At 42.8% G+C, this 21,895-nt stretch overlaps 3 protein-coding genes across 3 annotated transcripts; 2 read left to right on the forward strand and 1 right to left on the reverse strand.

Annotated features, from left to right (window-relative positions):
- Window positions 1-119: 119 nt before the first annotated feature.
- LOC137787633 (methylmalonate-semialdehyde/malonate-semialdehyde dehydrogenase [acylating], mitochondrial-like) lies at window positions 120-7,535 on the forward strand. The gene is made up of 12 exons (XM_068580266.1): window positions 120-228; window positions 732-773; window positions 874-948; window positions 1,398-1,559; window positions 1,810-1,888; window positions 1,957-2,259; window positions 2,865-2,986; window positions 3,328-3,517; window positions 4,003-4,184; window positions 4,302-4,481; window positions 5,329-5,427; window positions 5,525-7,535. The coding sequence occupies exons 1-12, from the start codon at window positions 190-192 to the stop codon at window positions 5,627-5,629; spliced, it is 1,578 nt and encodes a 525-aa protein (XP_068436367.1). The 5' UTR covers window positions 120-189; the 3' UTR covers window positions 5,630-7,535.
- Window positions 5,569-12,220, reverse strand: bbof1a (basal body orientation factor 1a). Its single transcript, XM_068580268.1, has 11 exons — window positions 12,068-12,220; window positions 11,725-11,977; window positions 11,581-11,646; window positions 10,228-10,371; window positions 10,046-10,126; window positions 9,776-9,846; window positions 9,074-9,218; window positions 8,061-8,548; window positions 7,750-7,854; window positions 6,921-6,989; window positions 5,569-6,732 (listed from the first exon to the last, which is right to left on the reverse strand). The coding sequence occupies exons 1-11, from the start codon at window positions 12,109-12,111 to the stop codon at window positions 6,633-6,635; spliced, it is 1,566 nt and encodes a 521-aa protein (XP_068436369.1). The 5' UTR covers window positions 12,112-12,220; the 3' UTR covers window positions 5,569-6,632.
- A 4,041-nt stretch (window positions 12,221-16,261) lies between these two features.
- Window positions 16,262-21,657, forward strand: entpd5a (ectonucleoside triphosphate diphosphohydrolase 5a). Its single transcript, XM_068580720.1, has 13 exons — window positions 16,262-16,700; window positions 17,065-17,144; window positions 17,435-17,578; window positions 17,973-18,048; window positions 18,558-18,593; window positions 18,870-18,958; window positions 19,045-19,124; window positions 19,255-19,316; window positions 19,424-19,525; window positions 20,218-20,361; window positions 20,474-20,527; window positions 21,305-21,420; window positions 21,574-21,657. The coding sequence occupies exons 1-13, from the start codon at window positions 16,265-16,267 to the stop codon at window positions 21,655-21,657; spliced, it is 1,503 nt and encodes a 500-aa protein (XP_068436821.1). The 5' UTR covers window positions 16,262-16,264.
- The last annotated feature ends 238 nt before the right edge of the window (window positions 21,658-21,895 follow it).

The following is a 21,895-nucleotide window of genomic DNA, read 5'->3' on the forward strand; positions in this document are numbered from 1 at the left end:
GATAGAATGTTCTCACAGTTGACCAATTAGGCTGCGTTCTCTATGAGCGAGCGAATAGGATGCCTCAGATTTCCTCAGAGCCCGCCCTACAAGGTGATACATATCCGTGACGGAGAACCCCCAGATGTTGTCCTTGGCTTGCCACCTGCTGAGTTTGATAAAGTAGGCCTACATATTCAAATTCCCACCATGGCGACAACAGCTTTAAGATCGGTACTAAAGGCTAAGGTAAGGTCCAAAAGTTTGACTGTCAGAATTGTCTGCAGGATTTAGGTCAGGGTCGCTTTAATGATAATGATGATACATGTTATTTGTGTAGTGCTGTAAAAGGTACTCAAATGCACTTTAGATGGTAAAAACAAACAATAAAAGCAATAACTAAGAAAAAAAACAAACCCAATAACATAACCATTTATATTAACCATTGCCTTACACTTTTTTTCTCAGATAGAAATGAAACTACATCCAACTTCTCACTCTGGACTGCATTTATTATTCCACTCCTGACAGAGTTACTTAATTAGTCCACCTGTAGCCCTTTCATTCTACACTTTGCGGTTGCTCATTATTCTTGCATGTCTTTGTGGCAGGGTGCAATTGGGAAACCATTGGTTTTACTTATTTAGTGTATTCACATTTATGTAACCCAAAACTACAATTATAGTTTTTAGAAGGATTGATAATGCATTTGCTGAGTTCAGTTAGATTACCTGCTCTGTTTTTTTTCTTAGGTTCCACTTAGAATCGGCCGCATGTGCTACTCCTCAGCAGTGGTGAGTTGAGAGCAGTGTGCAGCTAATTGTCAGACTGCTATAACACTTTAATAACAAATGTAAAAGAGAACACATGAACACTTTGCATCTCTCCTCACAGCCAACCACCAAGCTGTTCATCGATGGGAAGTTTGTTGAATCCAAAACATCAGAATGGCTGGATATTCACAACCCTGTAAGTATTTAATCTGGACTGGATTGAGTAACAGTGCACTTATCTTGGTACAATCCACCTAGTTGGTTTAGGTTAACCCTGCTGGAGGGCTTCATGATCGCAACGCTGTGGTTTAGTAGCTCTGATAAGGCTCAAAGCAGCAAAGTCCATTGAGTTGGTTGACCTGTTTGATTGACGATGAGAAATGGTGCATGAACTTAGACAACAAGTCATAACCTAAGAATCCTAAATGTTTTCTTCAAGGTTGAATGTGGAAATCCTGATATTTGTTTCTGGTGAACTTTGGCCCGGCAGACTTATGAAAGCTCTCATACCTCAGTTAAACATCTGCTAGAACTGTTCCCCTGTTACCTAAGGTTTAGTGAACTCAAACAGCCCCTGCTGATAAAAACAAAGACATCTTTGGTGTTTTATTGTAAATTGACACATCCTCATTTTCTCCTCTGCAGGCTACCAACGAGGTGATCTCCCGTGTACCCAAAGCCACCCAAGAAGAGATGTCGTCTGCTGTGGACTCGTGCTCCAGAGCTTTTCACTCCTGGTCTGAGACCTCCATCTTGACTCGGCAGCAGGTCTTTCTGCGCTATCAGCAGCTTATCAAGCACAACATTGTAAGTCAAACGCGTCAGAAAGTAGAAGTTGCAACTGAAAACAAGAGTGTACTTTTAAGCACTGTTCAGTTTGATATTATTAACTAGGACAACTGTCACATTTGACTTTTTTTTTGCAAATCAGCAGTTTGAACCTTTCCACATTAGTTCAGAGCCTCCTGTTTACATTTGAAACAAAGTCTGATTTCAGATTACGTTAAATCTAAAGGTGAGAACAAAGAACTGACACCAGGGTCATCTTGTGTTCCAGAAAGAACTTGCGAAGGCCATCACATTGGAACAGGGCAAAACCTTTGCAGATGCAGAGGGGGATGTGTTCAGAGGCTTGCGTAAGTGCATCTCCCACACGCACACACAAACGTGTGCACACACCTTTACAAAGGTCTTTTCTTTGCAGAGGTTGTGGAGCATGCCTGCAGCATCACTTCTTTGATGCTCGGTGAAACCCTGCCCTCCGTCACCAAGGATATGGACAGCCACACATTCCGACTGCCCCTTGGGGTGTGTGCCGGCATCGCACCCTTCAATTTTCCTGCCATGATCCCTCTCTGGATGTTCCCCATGGCCATGGCGTGCGGCAACACCTACCTGTTGAAGCCATCGGAGCGGGTGCCAGGCTGCGCCATGCTGCTGGCCAAGATGCTGCAGGATGCCGGTGCTCCAGACGGGTCGCTCAACATCATCCACGGGCAACATGCTGGTAAGAGTTAATTGTCAGAACTGAATACAGTCTGAATCTAATCTGTATGTATTTGATTAAACTGTTATTCAGAGCAGATGTTTCAGATTCTCATTAAACAAGGCTAAGGGCTGGCAACCTTAAACTGCCATTAAGCAACAAAGTTTCTTAGGTGTTTGTATTGTATCTATGCCCCTTTATTCCTCTTAAATATAACATTCAGGCAGAGCTGAAACCATTAATTTATTTGTTGATCGACATCAAATTAACCTGAAAATATATTGATTTACACTGTGACGGTTAGCTGCTTGTTTTTGTCCTTTATTGCATCTGGCTTTTAGATGGTTAGTCGGACAAAAATACATTTAATCTAGTTACCTAGCTCTGGGAAGCACAATGTGAAAACCAAACAATTTACTAATTATTCAGGAAATATTTTTGGCAGATTAGTCAATAATGAAAATACTAGATGCGGCCCTACATTCATGCTAGGACATACAATTCAATATTAAAAAAAATAGTTAAGCTATTATGTATCTTTTTTTTCTGTGATGCTGATCATTGGACACATTACTTGAAATATCAAGGATATCTGATTTAATCCAGTAACTGTCTTTGTGCCACAGCTGTGAATTTCATCTGCGACCATCCGGCCATCAAAGCAATCAGCTTTGTTGGCTCAAATGAAGCTGGAGAGTACATTTACGAGAGGGGCTCTAAAAACGGCAAGAGGGTCCAGTCAAACATGGTGAGTTATAATGAAACTCAAACACAGGCGTAAATGTCTGACACTTGCTGTAAATGTCCAGAAGGGGGCAGCATTGGCCAACAGATTGCTGTTGGTTTTGATCATCCTCACTGCAAGCTGTAACATGACAGAAGGTGCAAAACAGAAACTGCAGCTGTGTATCACTGTTGAAGCACCACAATCATGAAGCTTCCATTTTTTTTTAGAATGTCGAACAAATTTGCGATATGAAGTTTGGAGGTTGTTTGTATATAGTTCCCCGATGTTTTCACTTGTGACAATCAGCTGCTGTAATGTGGAGATCACACAGCAGAAGACTAACCCCTTCTCATGTACTTTAGGGAGCCAAGAACCATGGTGTGGTGATGCCTGATGCCAACAAGGAGAACACTCTGAACCAGCTGGTGGGTGCAGCGTTTGGGGCGGCGGGGCAGCGCTGCATGGCTCTGTCCACAGCCATCCTGGTGGGTGAGGCCCGGAGTTGGTTGCCGGAGCTGGTCGAGCGCTCTAAGGCTTTGCACGTCAACGCAGGTACCGCGCCCCGTCACCCCACCCTTCACCTCTCACTCTTGAGCCCCTGTTTTCCCCGAGGTCCTTTTGGTTTAGTCATCTCATGGCCACCCACGCCGCCCTGACCACACCTCTCGCCATGTTGTAACTTCACATTGGAATCAGCTGGGAGCGAGGGCTCGTTGAGTCAGCCCTGCTGCAAATTTGTGGCCAAATCTGCGGCCTAGACCTAAATAGCGGTTCGAAGCAGCAAATTGTTTGAGAAGGAACGTTGATTTGTAGTAAAATGGAGAACAATTATCCCTGTTTGCTATGATATGGATTCTTATTTTTGTAGTCCACAGGAAACCCTTAAGTATCAATTTTTGAGGGAGTGCCTCAGGGTGCCCCTCGCCCTGGTTTTGCGTGTTTGTAGAAAAAGACATATTTGAAAGATGGTGTCAATTTAATGAGCTCGCGTCATGCGAATGCCATAGTATAGCTAGTTGTTTTTGGGGCCCTTCTAGGAGACCAGCCCGGTGCAGACGTGGGGCCTCTGATCACTCCGCAGGCCAAGGAGAGAGTCTGCAGTCTGATCCAGAGTGGTGTGGATGAGGGAGCTGAGCTGCTCCTGGATGGTCGAAACGTCAAGGTCAAGGGCTACGAGAACGGCAACTTTGTGGGTCCCACCATCATCAGTAACGTCAGAGTAAGTGGGTTTCATTTTTTAAAGTGCACATACCTGTATGTATTTGCATCAGAGAATTATTAAGAACAACCCAAACTAAACTTCCAGTAAAAGTGTTCTCTTTCTTTGCTCCCCTAGCCTGAGATGAAGTGTTACACTCAAGAGATCTTTGGACCTGTGTTGGTTGTTCTCGAGACAGAGACACTGGATGATGCCATCAATGTGGTCAACAGGAACCCCTATGGCAACGGTACAGCTATCTTCACCACAAATGGCGCCACTGCACGCAAATACACTCATGAGGTGGACGTGGGCCAGGTGAGTGGCTGCAGCCTCCAAATGTGTTCTTCTGTTTTGAGAGAAAGAAGACATTCACATCCCTCTGTCATGTCTAAACAGCATTTTGAGTCGGGAGCACATCACATTTTTGTTTGAAAACTTTCACACACAAAAAAACTATTATTTTCCATGTCAAGTATAGCCTTGTTTGCACCTAGCCTAATATACACACATTCAGCCACCCCCCCACTTCCCCACCAGTTACGACTACAAATAGCTACAGCAAATATGAGTTTGTTTACAGGGGGACATAGAAACATTTTTCCTGGGAGTATTCAATGAGGGAAATCTCAAATTAAACTCAGAAGGGATCCCTACGGTTCCATTAAGCATAAATACGGCCAGCCTTTACTCTGTTTGTTTGACTATGGAGCCTTAGTTATGTCCTGTGTTTGCTGTTCACATGTCGGGGAATGCTGTGCAGGCCATGTGCTGTTCTCTGCTCCAAACCTCGATGCAACAAACATCAACTTTTTCTTTTTTTTTACCCTCCCTGCACCTTCGCCAAACCTATTCCCGCTGTTTCAAACATTCTAAACCAACCAACCAACCACGCCATGCCCCTACTGCCTTCATAACAAAATGTTTTATTTAGTTTCTCTTCCCTTTCATAAGAACATGCTGTGCTTTCAAAACTGCAAATATAAGCCACAAGTTTATCTTTGTTTAGTGAGATCATGTAAACTTTTTTTTTTTTTTTAAAGCATGGAAATACCACATCTCTCATCAGCCGCATCCAACTCATCCTAGCAATTTTGGATCCCGGGGAATTGTTTTACAAAATGTATTCTTATAGAAATGAAGGGGAAAATACTTTTTTCTGCAGGTTGGAGTCAATGTTCCCATCCCTGTTCCACTGCCTATGTTCTCCTTTACTGGATCAAGAGGATCCTTCAGAGGGGACATGAACTTCTACGGAAAACAAGTATGAAATGAACAATGCATCCTATTGTTACAGGTATAAGAAATACACAGATTTGGCAATTCAAGTTTAGATGTAAATGTATTTATTTTCTTCACAGGGGATCCAGTTCTACACACAGATCAAAACTGTAATCTCACAATGGAAAGCTGAAGATGCCACCCTGACAAGTCCTGCAGTTACTATGCCCACCATGGGACGCTAAATACTCCATTCAAGCGTTGACGCTTAGTCTGATCCAGATACCGTCTCCTACATACAGACACTGAAGTTGAAGTTCTTACCGGTACTGCTACTTGTAAATGGATCAAATAGAACAGTTTTCCACGCACATCAGAGAGGAAACAGATACTGATGCAGGAGGCAAATTACTCATGCGCTGTCTGTTTTTATACAATAAGAAATTAGAAAAATAAGAAAATTGTTTTTTTTGTCTTCAGATGAGAAGTTTTTCTCTGGTGGTTGTTTCTAACACTATTCAGTTGATAGTCATAATACATATGTTGGTAGGAGTAGCTTACATCATAATGTGTTTTTGTTTTAATTAGAAGACATGTTGGCAGGATATATAGTATGTGGGTTTTGGCAGGTAGCTGCTGTCCCTGCTTATCGGTACTGTGTACAAGCACCAAATGTTTTAATGGTACCAGACCGTACTGGCCAACTTTCACCCCGGCTTATTCTGTTCAATGTGAATAGTTTATTCATTCAAGTTATTTAATAATGCTTCCTCTTTTAAAGACATTATATTATATGTGTAAATACAGGATCTGTCAATGTAAACGGACCAAGAGTTTAACAGTGTAAAAGATCTGTCTCATTTCCTCAAATACAACACCAGTATTGAATTACTTGCGCTTCACTGGGTGCAATCCCCATAAATGAAGGGTGCCATGGACAGTGCATTATGATCCATTGTTTAGAGATCTTGTATAATATTATCTGGTGCATATTTTGGTGTCGGCAATCTGTTTTGTTTTGAGGTCACGGATCCGTTAAAATGGGGTTAAAACAGAATTCAAACAAGCCTCTAAATGTGTGAACAAGTACTCAAGCCTTGTATTCATGCATGGTAAGATATTTATAATGTGCAGCAAAAAAACCAACCTCATATTATACTACACACATGATTGACACTCTGTGGGACATGTACAAAGCAGAGGCAGACAACCCAGAGTGTGATGTGCAATGTAGAGGCCACACGGAGGTCATGCGGTGTGTATATCCGGCAGGCTGTTTGAGTTCGAGGGCAGAAAGGGCTCGGGCGCCTGGGTGATGAAGGTTGCCGGGGAGAGCTCTTCTCTAATTCTGAAAGACAGTCATCGTTATGCAACATTAAGATGCAACTATCTAATAAATCAAACTTAGGCAATCGCGCTCTCGCAGCCAATGCCTTTCCCTCTAAACATGGAATGTGGCAGTAAACCGGCACAGGCTTCTTAATTGCAAGGATGAGGTACAACTTTTTATTCTCTTACATTCCTTTGGTGTCTTACCCGGCAGCATTGCTGTCAATACGGCTCTTCTTCTCAGAGGCAGACCAAGCCAGATGTTGGCTGGGTTTCCTATCGGGAAAAATGCAGAGTTGCAGTTATATACCGTGGTGAAAAGCCATGTTTTAGCACACTGGTGTCTATTCGCTCAGGCCTGCAGACTGTCGTGGAAAGGGGTTACTCTGGGCAAACACAATGCATATGAACTTATGATGTTGCTAACTGAGTCTCCAAATGTTCGGTGTTATTCTGCTGGACTAGGTGCCAGACCACTGTTAACATGAATATACATCTCCTCCTGCCCGCCGTACCCCCATACATTCATATCCCCTGCACATTCAAATCATCTTTCCAGCTGCCGCCTGGCCACAGGCGTTCAAAGAACAAAATAAACTGCAAGTGCACGTGAAGAAGGGCCAATGGGCTGAATGCAAATCGACGTGACCAGATGTTTGTTTCCAAGCACACGACTCTGTGGCTGGGCCTATTTTTACTATTGTGCCCAGACTCTTTCTTCATTCTTTTTAAGCAGCTGAATGGAAAAGAAAATTGGTTGAAGCCTAACTGATGTTTTATGGTATCCTCTTCTGCTGAGAAAAAGGCTGTTTATAACATTAAAAAGAGGGAGGAGTCACCAGAGGTTCCGCCTGAAGTACCGCTTGGTGTCACTGCACTTTGTTCTTCAGAGGTAATTGATCCACAAGTACATTTTCAGGGATTTCAAGAAGTATTATTGAGGCTGAAGTTAATGTGTTAACAAGCAACAAATAAGCCTTTTGCTAAGACACACATATAATACAATTATTGGATTTTTTTATTTATTTTTTATTACCTTTCCCTCTGTCCATTCATTTTAGCAAAGAGCAGCCTGAGCACTTGTTCCTTCTGCTCCCAAGTTAAATCTGCAATTTCAACTTTGCTGCCTGGTTGATGAGTCCTTAAAAACAGGTGGTATGAAAATGTATGTTAACCCCTGGAATTGTACACATACTTTTTTTTGCATATCAGCTGTATTAAGATGAACCATGAAGAGTGCAGACCACTGAATATGCTGCACTTCACTCAGTGCTAAAAAACACAAGGTCTTAAAAATACCAAAAAGACACCTGTAAAAGTCGTGGACATGATGGGAAATGGACCTACCAGCTTGCAGCCACCTCCATGTCTGAATAGACCGAGTTGGTACTGTGGGGGCCTTTATGAAAGGTGCGGATAGGTGGGAACTTTAGTCTTCCTGCTGTGGCTTCTCTCAGCCTCCAGTGATAAGCCTGTAGTGCCTCCTTTTTGTATTGCAACCTGCTGGCCATGATCTCCTGCTTCACCTGAGCCAGTGCCTCATGGAAGAATTGCTCCAGCTCTGTGCGCTGCTCGACAACGGTGTTGGCTAGCCCCTTGACATGCCCCAACTCCCTTTCTCGCATGACAAGCACTTTCTGGAGCTTCTCCAGCTCTACCTGGCCGGCCTGGATGCTGACATGGGTCTTCTCCTCCTCTACCGCTCTCTCAGGTTCCCTCGCTTTTAGCTCGAGGGCCTGCTCCAGGGAAGCTACCTTGGCCCTCAGTTTAGACAGCTCCTTTCTTTGGGCTTCCATCTGAGCTGTGTTTTTCTTGACCATCAACTCATACGTGTTCTGTGGGAGTAGACAGAAGAGCAAAGTAGTCAAATGAAATGTTTAAAAATCCTCTCATTTTCATGCCAGTGTAGAGCTGGAACAGATACTGGTTTGTGTGCTAGCCTGTGCCGAGTGAGTGGCCAAGGCTACAACATAGTGGATTTGCTTCCCTTATTTACTGTCATCATTAGAGGTAAGATTAATGTGCCAAATATTTATTTGTTTTAAGGAATTGGTGCCAGAAAGCTGCGAAGGAGAAGCCACTGAATTTGAACCCATACACCAGTGGAAACACACCACAACCACTGACCACTGAGAGGCTGGGTAGTAGGCAGGAGGTGGAGGGGTAGAAGTAGGACCACAAGCAAAATACACAGGGTCAGCACAAGTAAACAACACAAGGGAAAAACCACCTGAAATATATTTTGGACAGGTCTAACAAGTGTTTCATAACTGAAATGATGGAGATGAATGGTTTCTATCCAAGGACTGCTGGTGCCTCATGGCACCAGTGCTGTTTGCTGTTCTATGGGTCAAACATACCATGTCCAGTGCCATGGAGGCCTTTTCCTTTGCCATTGAATTTGTCAATATCTGCAGTTGCTCTGCCTCCTTCATGTGATACTTCAGGGCTTCATTTAGACGGACGTTCTCCTTGAATACATAGCGCGAGGCATCATCCAACTGCCTAAATAGTTTGCAGGACAAACAAAAAACGCTTCTGACAAAAGAGACTCTGATAGTAAAAATAAATGCATGTTAAGTTTATGCCAAACACAATTTGCTCTGTTTCTTGTTTCTACACATAAAATGTACAGAGTCAGTGTGCTTGACTTCTAAAAGACAAGCTGTGTGTTCAAAATTAAATCAATTACTGACACTAAGACCAAACCGGCTGGACCACACCAGTATCAATGTTGATGTTTTATGAGCTGCAAAAAATGACTAAACATAGCAATGGCAAAATAACCATCTTATGGCCTCAAAAGTAATAAACTATGGTCTTCCCCACAAGCAATGCACTACCTTGTTCTGGGAAGGCTGAAGATGTGATCATTGGCTTGGGTCATGTACATTATCTGACTATGACCAACCAGTGTGGTCAAGAAAGTAGTTCTAGTTATATATATTAATATACATAAACACTTGTGTGAGTTAATTATTATTTCTGTGTGTTTTGAGCACATCAAAGTGCAGTTTAAAGAATAAAATTAGATTGTAAAGGGACAGTGGAAACACACTCACACAATGGCTTCCTTGTAGGCACTCTCTTCCACCTGGGCTATCTTTTGCTCAGCTTCCTTCTCCAGGCGATCCTGCAGGGAAATTTACAAAACTCACCTAATGTTTCACCCTGGAAAACATCTTCCCTGATCTGTCCATGAATGGAGGAACTGGGGTCCAGGTCTTCACTGCTACTTAAGCGTTTGGCTGATATATTTTCTATTTCTCCTCATTATTAGTCAGTATCTTCGGTATCATTGATCAGACAAGGATCATTTGACTTGACCACACCTTTTCTTTGAAGAATTTCAACTCCATGTTGTTGAGGTTTTCCCTGTGATGCTTTTCAGCAGCATCCATATTTTCTTTCATCTACAAAATAAAAGGTGGAGATAATTGTTTGCATTAACACCCTGACAATAAGATCAACCGCTCCTAATGGGAAACACTTAGTACTGTGTTTTTTTACTCACATCACTGAGCTCGTGCTCCATCTGGGCTTTCCTCTTCTGAAATTCCTTAATTTTCTTCATCCCATCTTGGATCATATCAAAGTCACTTGACTTCTTTTTGAACAGTTCCTTCATGTCATTGATTTGAATTGTGTAATCATTGACCTGTGAACCAAATCATATTGGACCAAATACAAAGAATAAAAAACAATTGACACATTAGATGTGCGCTTTAGTTTTTAAAATGAATCTGTTCATCTAAATGCAGTACTAGAGATTATGTAAAGTGCAGCTTGAAACTGTGAGAGGAAAAGTTTCATACCAAAGATCACACAGGCCGTACTACTCTTTTTCAAGCCAACTTAAGCACAGACCAGTCAGGCAAAATACCTCAAGATGCTACTGTGGAGAAGCCAGTTGGAGCAAAAATGTGAAAAAATGACCAAAGTCATGAGAGACTCGCAAAACACTCGCCCACAAACATGTAGAAGAGGACTAAATGAGAGGTTATCAACCAACTGATTACCACTTTAGGCCTAATCGTTATTCTTCACATAACTCTCGACATGTTCATCTACATGATCGAACCAATCGTTATGCAAGTTGGTTTGCATATGCAATTTTCACTCTGTGTGATCCACAGAGCAGTCGGCATCACAAAAAAACATCCTCCATCCTCACAGCGACAAAGGGCTGTGGACAGCTTGTCTTGATGTCTCATGTTCAGAGTAAACCACATGACACTTATTCTTTTCCCATAACTGGACCTGTGTGACATGTCATAAATAGGGATGTTTCAAGTTGGTCCAGACAAATGCCACATTTTTTCTCCTCAGAAGCTTATTTTAAAAAAACGTTTACCAGCATGAAGGGCTGGAAGATGGAAAAGCAGCTGCTACCAACAGAAGCAAAAGTAGATTTTAATGTTGTCATGTCCATTTGATAGCGTGATCTCAAGCAGCAGCAGTCTATGGGGATAAAGGTGGTCAAAATAAGTTACTTTGTTGTATATTATGCCAATTAAACGTTATCTTAGAGTAAGGCCATGTGAGGTGGTCAATACATCAAGGTCAGCGGTGTGCCCGCCTTTTCCCAAGCAAGCATTTTTAATTCTGTGGCCACTGAAAGATCAAAATAGCAGATAGCCATGCAACTCGGAATGTGATGGGGTTTTTGTTGTTGTTTTGTGGTCGCGTTGTTTGGTTGTTGTCTTCTTACATCATAAATGTCAACATAATTACACACAGGACAGCTGTTAAGACACAAAGCAGCACATCGTTTTAAGTGGCTCACAGTAAATCACACAATGAACAAGCTGGCCGGGGCATGTTTTGTGGGGCCAAATTAAATCTCAAGTCGCATTTATTTTCTCACCAGTTTGTTTTGCTCCTCACGTGCAAGCCCGTCTTGACTTTTGAGGCTTTTCTGCAGCGTATTGATCTGTTAAAACACGTGATTAAGAAAGGGGGCGTGGTTCATCCTTCAACGCGTCCATGTACACATATAACACGTGTTTACCTTCTCCTCTTTGGTCGCATCCACTCTCTTCAGGAAGCCGGTTACGTCGATCGAGTCCTTCTCCGCGCGGTACAGTTGGCTCGTGAGCTCTTCGTTCGCGCGTGCCAATTTGCGGCAAGCCTCGCGATACTCCGCGAGCGACTGGTCGGTGACCTGCAGCCTCAGCTCCCAGAGGGCAGCGTTGGCCTTGGCTTTCTCCACGTCCGACTCTTTCACCGCTTTTGTCTCCTGTTTTCCTTCTTTCTTCCCTTTCCTGTCACAAGACACGAAGTGGAGTTTCCGTGTTTTTAACGTAAAAAGTGTACAAGCGTAACGTTAGTTAACGTAAACGTTGGGCACTTACTCGGCTTTGGCTTTCTTTGCTTTGGTGGCTTTATTCCTCGGCATCGTCGCTATAACGTCGGTAGACTGCAGATAAAACCTGAGAACAGCTGGTCTCAGTTAACGGTGACGGTACCGGAACCGGTACCAAGCTCCTGGGTGTTTGTGGTGTTGTTGCCATGGCGGCAGGAGGAGGGGGCGTTGTGTTGTTGCCGTGGAGACGTTGCAGGTCAAATGTCTCTGGTCCAGGGCCTTTAGGTGTTTGTGTTACGCACAACTGTATTCAGGCTTGCTTGTATGTTCTGGTTTGGCATTTGATCATCTTTATGTTTGAAATAAAACCACTTAGCCATTTAGCTTTGTTTTCCTTAAAACAGTTGAAAACCAGTCACTTGTCAGAGGAAAAGGACAACATTGCTCGTATTAGTGATGATTCTGTTATAAACCAGTGACATGACCTCATGACAGCATGCACACTATAGGACCATGATGCAACAAGGAATACATCATTGTTGACTTTTCCTGCTGAGTCAATTTTAAAAATGCCCACCAGGAACATTTATCATGAAATATGTCCAACATACACCTGAGTTTATCACAAATGATTAGTCAATATGGATAAATTAGGAAAGATGAATGAATGGTTTGGTCTATAAAATATCATAAAACAGTGAAACATGGCCCTTACAATGTTCCATACCAGAGTTCCACAGGCAGTGATATTACATTTCACAGTCAATTATATGAAATCAACTCCAGATGCGTTTGAGAAATTGAACCATGTTTGTAATTGTGTCATCTGCTAAAACTTAACTTATGATTAAGATTGCTGACAAGTCATCTAATTGATTAATGGGCTCAGAATGCTTGCAAATAACCTTCAAAATTGGACATGCACCCTTCTAAGTTTTTAAAGTTTGTTTCGGTCATTTAAAAAACGACCAGCAGCTCTTTGTGACGGTATAGCTTGTAGCATTTATTTATCACCAGATTTTTTTTTAAAGTTTTGGTTACAGTTTCATGTTTCTATCTCACCTTCTGCTAAACATGTTAGATGTAGCAAAAGGTTTAAATCAATCAATTGCTGTCAATCACTCTGGGAGATTGTAAGACACAGATGTCTGTTCTGCTCAGCAGCCTTTGGACTAACACACTATGCGTCCCTTCTCATGTAACTAGAGTCTTCTCACGCTAAACTCTATCAAACAGGATCTGTTTGCACATGAGCTCCTGCCATATGAGGACATGAAATACATTGCCTCCTGTCAGCAAGAATGTCAGATTGTCCTGAAAAGAACTACGTGTTACTCGTTGCCACCACCACAGCTTTTTTTTGTTGCTGAAGTTATGGGGAAACCGCTCGGCTCAACGTATGCAGTTGGCATCCAACGTCCAGGACGCACGTCCAATAGAAACAATGTAAAGTTATCGCAGGTCTTAATTCCAAACTACTCAATTCCCTCCATTATCTTGTTCAGCTTTCTGCTGGAGGCTGACAGTGTCCAGTGTAGATTATTCATAAATATCACAAAAGTGTTGGGTGTAGCTACTGTAAACTGAATCGTATAGGGTCACTCTGCTCCGGCATCATCAACAGAGTTTGAAGACTAAATTTAAAGGTAATTACTATGACAGTGAGGATAGAAAACTGAAATAACCCTGAGCTTTTCCAAGCTGTCATTATCATTGGAATTGTAATGACAAGGTTTTGGTCTCTTCAATAGACTTCTTGGGGTAGGACACCCACAAACACGGCATTCCTGAGTAACATTGCAGCATATTAATGACATATTGCACAGTGTAGATTACAAAGCTGGGGTCTCGTCTCATGCTTTATGGTTTCTGTTAACTTGAAACAAAATACCAAAATGTCCTTCAAAACATTGTGTTTGTAATGTGCTGTGTCATGTTGTAGAGGAGCACTTTACATACATATTACACAGTGGCAGTGCATCTGGCAACATAGAGATTTCCCTAAATAATTGATGCTAATAAAAGTGCCCTAATGTTATTTCAAGATTCAATATTCAAAATGTCTGTTATAAAATCCAAATTCATTTGACATTTTACTCAGATGACAGTTCCTATTGCATCACATTATGATACTATAAATAAAAGTGTGTTTAAAACTAAAACGTGCTGTGATTCATGCACCAAATGAGGTGGATGAGGTGGATTGCAGCTGTCAAAACACTACACATTATCCAAATTAATTGCTACTTTGACAACAGCATGTGTCTGAACATTGACAGAATTTATTTTTTAAAAGGGCTTCAACATGAAAACAGACTCCAGACAAAACATGCCTAGTTTAATACTTGTAATCAGACATTTGTATCCATGTGTCTATATGTCAGATTATCACATATGTTAACATGCAAGCAAGACATCTGAGGGCACAAGTCAGAGAGAGGTCCTGCACATGTAGCTTTGATAGGGGCGAAGGACCATTCTGGTGAGCCGCAGGATTGAAAAAAGTAGCCACAGTATTTAGAAAAAAGGAAGGAGGAAAGAAAGTCCAATATTTTTAGTTCAAATTACAGTGCTTTGCACTGTCGAGTGTCCTGGGAGCGGAATGGCATGATGGGTGAACACTGGTGCCAAGCCCCACCCTCCCCACATTGTCCTCTGGGTGGACTTCCTGCACTATTTTGTGCCCATCTGCAGGACCTCTGCCCTCCCCTTACCCTCATGACTGGGCTGGCCGACCGCTAGGTTTCTGCTTCAGTCGCCTGCCGCACGAGGTGAAACTGTCTCGTACAAGCACATGTTAGGTCAGGGCTGTGGCAGGTTCAGTTTCCATAGGATGCCACAGATTACCAATACCTCCTGTTTCAGATGTCTGTCCTTTTCTGCTGATACAAAATGGGTAAAAAAAAATATCACAGCCCTGGACAAATCTCATGTCAGGTGCCTCTGCATCTTGCTCTAAAGCCAGTGGCTGAACATCATGAGAAAGCATTAGCTGATATAACATGTCTTATGATACTATGCCAACCACCCACCTAAAGCAAAGAAACAGCCACTCATGCTTTTCATGCATTTTCTAGGGAAACGTGCCTCATGGCCCAAATATTTTTTTCCTTGGAAAGCCTGTGGTTAACACAAGGATGAGTGGGAGTGAGATGATTGCTAACATTTTTTTTTAACTTTGGTGCCAGCTGGAGTGCAGGTTGCATTTACATTTTTTAAGGTTGGTGGAAGGGTTGCAGCAGATTTTATTGGTGATTATTGCAGGATCATGAAGAGAATGTTGAGTTGTTTTTTTTTAAAATTTGTAATAGACATGATTCATTCCAGTGACTAAATGTGATTAAGTAGATGTAATACCTGATAAAAACAAAGCCAGAATCCCTTCAGGCTGCAATACATAATGAGTCACATTTTGAGTCACAGTCTTAAATCGGAGTTGGTGTTTCTTGTCTTACCCACAAAGCCCCTATGTATTTTACATAAAATGTAATTTACCCGCAATGGTTAATTCCAAGGATTAGAAAATATGCAACATTAAAGTACATTTGAAAACTACAGTAATTGATTAAAAACTCTACTAATGTGCTTTTATAACAGCCAAAAAACACTTACATCACTTTTAATTTAGGCAGTAGCCAAATTTGAGCACTTGTGAAGTTGTGAAAGTCCAAAGAGTTGTAGGGTGAAGGAATTTCTGAGGCAAGTTACTATGTAAGTCTTAAATACGCTCATAAAAAAAGTATTTTAAGACCATTTCTTTTGGGGTTTTCGAGTGTGAGCCATTCATTTAAACGTCTTTATAAATCCCTTTCTCCTTTCGTTAGGGGAGTGTTTTGGCTCCAGGATAACCAGTAAAGATGAGGAGGGAAAAAAATAAACAAAAATAATCCAAATCCTCCCCCCTGCCCTCCGAAAAGGGACATGCTGTTGGTAGGCAGGTAGTCGGTCTTCAGTTTAGCTCACAGGAGGGGGGACTCCTGATGGAGTTGGGATGGACCGCCACAGGATTGGTGGATGGCTTCCCTCGGTGTGGCCCCATGCCAAGCCCTTATGTCTTTATATACTGTAAACGGATGACCGGACAGTCCTGAGTCTGCATCGCATCCACTCTGCCTTTCCCCATCTCCACTGCTCTCTCTCTCTCTTTGCAGGGCCGGTGTCACTCTTGAACTCCAGCATCCACCGGCGCTTCTTCCCCTCGGCTCTCCTCTTTAACTTCTCCCTCTTCTCCCCGGCTGTGCAAACAATGGCCACTCCGAGCCTGCTCCTTACTCTGTCCGTGTGGCTTCTGGCTGTGAGCCTCATAGCGGAGGCGACCTACTACCGGCACCACCGCTACGTCCCCCACTTCTACCGCTACCGGGACCACTCTGCCAACAGGGAAAACCTCCTCCCTGAGGTCGCCAACCCAGAGCCTGAAGTCGCGCAGCCCGGCGTGCCAACCTACCCAGAGATCCCCGAGGTGTTCCACCCGGTCATCCACGCCATACCCGAGGCTTTCCACCCGGTGCCCGAAGTCGTGCATCCTGCCCCTGAGCCTTACCAGCCACCTCAAGTGTTCCAGCAGATACCTGAAGCCTCCTCTCCTGTCAACGCGAGCCGGGTTTTCTATGGGATCATGTTTGACGCTGGCAGCACAGGCAGCAGGATCCACATATATAAGTTCATCCAGAAAGACCCTGGTAATTGCACCACTTTTTTGTTGTTGTTGTTGTAACTTTCCCTAAATCAATGTGCACATGCTGCTGGCTTCCACACTGTCTGCCTGCTGTTAGGTCATTCACTGTGCTGCGTGAGGATAAACATGCACGGGCTGTTGCTCCTCACTCCTCACAGATGCTTTTGGAAACATCAGCTGTTTCTAAAAGCAGCTGATGTGGACTTTTCCTTGTCTGACTCAAGTGTGTTGGAAGCAGATATTTTAAACTGCATCAAGATGTATTTGATGAGAATAAGTCTCATGAGTTGTAATAGAAGAAAACATTTGCACTTTCATTCCAGAAAAATCACTGTACTTTCTTCGCTAACACTGACTTCTTTTTTTAGTTGAACTGCCAGTCCTGGACAATGAATTGTACCATGCCGTGAAGCCTGGACTGTCTGCTTATAAGGACAACCCCGAGGAGGTATGTATATGCATGTTTCCACCGTCACTTATTATTAATGATCAGGTATATTAGGGAGTTGTTCAGTGTCTGCAAACCACTGGGATTTTCTTTGGGTTGGGTTCATGTGATGTAAACACTGTGTAATTACAAAAACGCCTCCTGCTGATGCTGTCACTGCTGCCCACTCCTGTCTGCTGGGCCATCTTTTTAAAGACTTTGTCACCTCAAGAAATGTCTTGGTTTGATTACAAAATGTCTCTCCGTTTAATGAGTCCGCTGGCTGTAACTGATCGCCATCTCTATCGCAGGGTGGCAACACCATCCGACAGTTGCTGAAGATTGCCAAGAAGACGGTGCCAGAGGAGGCCTGGAGGAGGACCCCAGTGGTCCTGAAGGCCACCGCGGGTCTGCGTCTGTTGCCTGAAGACAAGGCCAACACTCTTCTGAAGGAGGTGAGGCACGTTTTCTCTCTGCCCTCAGACAGTTTGGCACAAACACCACCCGTCCCGCCAAGAGCGGGATGAGAAAACCACTAAGTGCTTACAAGTGTCACTGAAAAAAAGAGGCAGCAAGTCTGCCCATTTGGTGGCTATCATGTCACAAAAAACAGCTGTTGTGGGGTTGTGTGGAGTAACCATATTTGTCTTTCAAAGTATTAAATCCAGGCTACTGTTCCAGCCATGCTTGTGGTTGAGTTATCTGTCACTCTAAAACAGAACCAGAGCCTGAATAGACTATGTCCTGACAACAGCAGGATATTATGGGGTGTAGTCAAGTATCATTATATTCTGTTGACACATATCCAGGAGGCAATTGTAATGCAATTGTGATAAATCTCTTCCGTAGGTGCGGGAGGTATTTGACGAGTCCCCTTTCTTTGTGCCAAACAACAGTGTTTCCATCATGAATGGAGCTAAAGAAGGTAGGTTATCGTATAATGATTTGGAGCCAATTTCTACTATATATAGTACACAACACACAATATTTGTATTTGTTTTATTTTTGAAAAATGTATTGTCTGACCAGGTGCTTTAAATGCCTCAGTCACAGAGGATGCATCGAACAATGTTGCTATCGTAATTCTTTTTTTTACAAGAGGTCTGTTACTACCTTGCTTTGACAAGGTAGTAACGCCCAATAATTTAGCGTGATCCTCCACATCACTCATTAAGACACCTTCACTATGTTATGTTTCATAAGATGAACTTGACATCTGAGACACTTGTAATTACCTGGGCTGGTCTGCAACAATGCATGCTCGTTGCACCAACTCTGCTTCTTTAACATCAGCACAATGAAGCAGAGCTGAACTAATAGTCATCTTCAATTCTAAGTTTGTTCACTTTCCAATGTGAAAATGTAGCAGAGGTCAGTTGAATCACTTCTCAGGCTTTTACTAATGCAGGCATTTTCACCCTTGTGCTGTTTTAGGAGTCCTTGCCTGGGTCACAGTGAACTTCCTTACAGGTAAGACATTGCTTGTGATTTGCTATGGTGGTGTTAGTGGTCAGGGGGCTCATATCTGAGGCTCCAGTGTACACAGACGCCCGGCAGTGAAAGACTCCTGTCTGAGGTTATGAGCTTGAATCACTGGCTCCAAACAGGTTGCAAAAACAAGCAATATTTCCTCACGTTTTTCACACAGCTATGCCACCATCAAATTTACTTGAATCAACCTTAAGCTCTGAACCAAAAATGTATATTTTTCCTTACGCTGTTTAACTGTAAGCTTACTTCCCATAGGTCACTTGTACTCCAACACAAGGAGGACAGTGGGCATCCTGGATTTGGGTGGAGGATCTACACAGATCACTTTTCTTCCCAAGTCAAAGGTGAATGATATATTGTATTGAGTAAATTTGTTTGAAAATGTTATTACCAAAGATTTGCCGCTAAACATTTGTCGTTCATCCAACAGAAAACGGTTCAGACTGCTCCCCCCACTTACATTGCTAAATTTAACCTCTTTAACCAGCAGTATCAACTCTACACGCACAGGTAAATAACAGACAAAGAAGATGCAATGGACTAGATTTCATCCATGAAAACTGACATAACCGTGTTCTGTAGAGTAAAATATACATATCTATCTAAGAACTAACCATAAGCGCCTGTCATCATCACATAGCTACCTTGGAAACGGACTGTATGCGGCTCGATTGGCCACTCTTGGAGCACTTGGAGCTGATGGTAGAGTATCTAGTTCCTTATACCACGTCTTTGTTAGCACTCTGTGTCATTCTTCTATACTGTATTCATTGGAAGATAACAAACAGTTTTTGTTTTTGTTTTCCCAGGGCTGGATTGGAAAGTCTTCACAAGTTCCTGCCTCCCGAAAAAGTTCAGGGAAGATGTGACTTTTGGAGGAACCACCTACAAAGTTAGCGGTATTCCAGACGGTAAGATAAAAGCACCCTGAGTTTTTGATTGCCTTCCAAGCGCTTTGGATGCAGCGCTCTGTGCATTCCTTTCTCAACTCCGGTACACAATACAGTATACAGTATAATACAGTCCCTCGTGAGAACATTTATCCTCTGAAGTTTCTGTAACCTTGGCATCAAACACATGTTTTGTCATCCTCTCTCTCTCCATCTTCCCGCTTGAACAATTATACTGCAGTCAACCTTGTATTTAAACGAAAAAAAACTGTCAGTTAACTTCACAAATAAGGCAGTCACTCCCATACCACAGTCAAGTAGCCAAAAGATGCTGGGCTTGTCCCTGAGTTGTTATTTTTTGTGTGTAACGAGCGGCTTGATCTGGACCGCTCACAATTATGTGGTAAAAATAGACAGCCTGACAGGGCCGCACTAACTGCCGCTCTTGTCAGCACATGGTTTTGCCGGCACAAATGAGCCAACCATATCCATGGGGCTGTATGGAACTTGTCTTTCTGGGGCTTCCCTTGTATATTGTCTGGTGAGCCCTCATCTTTAACCCGTGCCTAACCTCAAACCAAAGATTTAGACTCTTGTGATTGCATTCCAACCATCGCCGCTTCCAAGCACCTTGAACTCATTGTTTTCTCACCATGTATTTAGTTAAGTAATTCTTTGACAAAACTACATTTTCCATTTCTCTCCTTCTTCAGGCTATGCAGGATACAAGCTGTGCTACTATGAGGTTATGAAGGTAATCAAAGGAATAGTGCACCAGCCATATGAAGTGAAGGGCAGCAGCGTCTTCTACGCCTTCTCCTACTACTTTGACAGAGCTGTGGAGTCTGGCCTCATTGGTGAGTGGGCACAGACCAAAGAGTCACCTTCCAGTGCCATTATCGTTCATTCTGGTTATCATCCTTTGCACAAAATAGGTATTCAAATTGCATGTTTATTTTTCCTGCACAGATAGTCGAGGTGGTGCACTTGAGGTCAGGGATTTTAAGAAGAGAGCCAAAGAAGGTAAGAGTTACATGTTACCTTGTCAAGGTAAGATATGTTTATCTTACAAGTTAAACATATCAGTACTTTAACCACTGAAAGTTAATGCAATAGTTGATGCTCTGAAGAGCAAAACATAATTTATTACAAGAGTAAAATGTAACAGATCAAATTATTTATGCAATGGATTATAAGGACAACATAAAGTAAATACAGATTGACATCGCTATAAAATGTTTAAGCTTGTTTGACCAATACACTCTATGCTTATCAGCTCAAGATTATGACACTTTCAATGTCCATGGAGAACCAGATTTATAACAAGTAGGAAGGAGACGATGTGTTATGTAAGGCTGTTTGTGTTGTGAGAACACTGTCACGTGGTCTCGAGGAATAAGTCTGGCTCAGGCTGGGCTGGCAGCTGAGCTGAAGATGTCTGTCTGGCCCAGGCAGCAGGGCACCTGACAGCCACACACCACCTGGGGGCTGACACATACTGAAACACACAAACTGTGTCCTGGGCTGTTGAACACTGACACCCACCCGCAGCCTTGTGCTGACCCTCAGCTGTTCTCCTCGCACCTCCTTGTTTATTCAGTCAAACAAAACAGAAAGATCATCTTATAATCATGTAGCACAGAGGTTAGAAAAGGTGTTTTTTTGTGTCAATCCATGAAACGTGGCTTCATTATGTGATGCAACAAGGTGTCTCCGTCAAATGCTATTTTTTATTTGTCAGTGGTATGTGAAACCTGTATTAATGTCATGTCTGAAACTTCTGGTTATTTGTGTTTGCAGTGTGCAACAAAATGACCAAATACCGTGCTATCAGCCCCTTCCTCTGCATGGATATGACATATATCACTTGTCTGCTAAAGGAGGGCTTTGGCTTCAAGGACACCACTGTGCTTCAGGTGAGCAAATCACAGTGGACAGTGGATGTTGAAAATGTTAGAGATACAAAAGAGGACAACTTTAATATTCTGTCTGTATTCCACTGAAACATGAGCAATACTATGTGACATTCTTTGTGGTTTTAATGATCCCCCTCCTGTCACTCTGTTCAGCTCGCCAAGAAGGTGAACAACGTGGAGACAAGCTGGGCCCTGGGGGCGACCTTTGACTACTTCAGAAACCTCAATATCCACTAAGGACAGCTCGCTGTCACTGCAGCCAGCACTGAGAGGGACAGTGTGTCACTGTGGGGCTTCCCGTCCTCTGTCCACCCCGATCAGCCCGTCCCACCACGCCCCTCCTCTTTTCCTCGACCTCAGCACCCTGCGAACACTCCGAGAACTGTTGAAAAAATAAATCACTATATATTTTTTATAAGGCCAGCTATTTCTACTGTATGTTGAGCTAATAACTGGTGAGCTGACTTTATTTTTG

This window comes from Clinocottus analis, unplaced genomic scaffold (genome assembly GCF_023055335.1).
Source record: "Clinocottus analis isolate CAN_PGR_092001 unplaced genomic scaffold, fCliAna1.0.p SCAF_17, whole genome shotgun sequence".
Taxonomy (NCBI): domain Eukaryota; kingdom Metazoa; phylum Chordata; class Actinopteri; order Perciformes; family Cottidae; genus Clinocottus; species Clinocottus analis.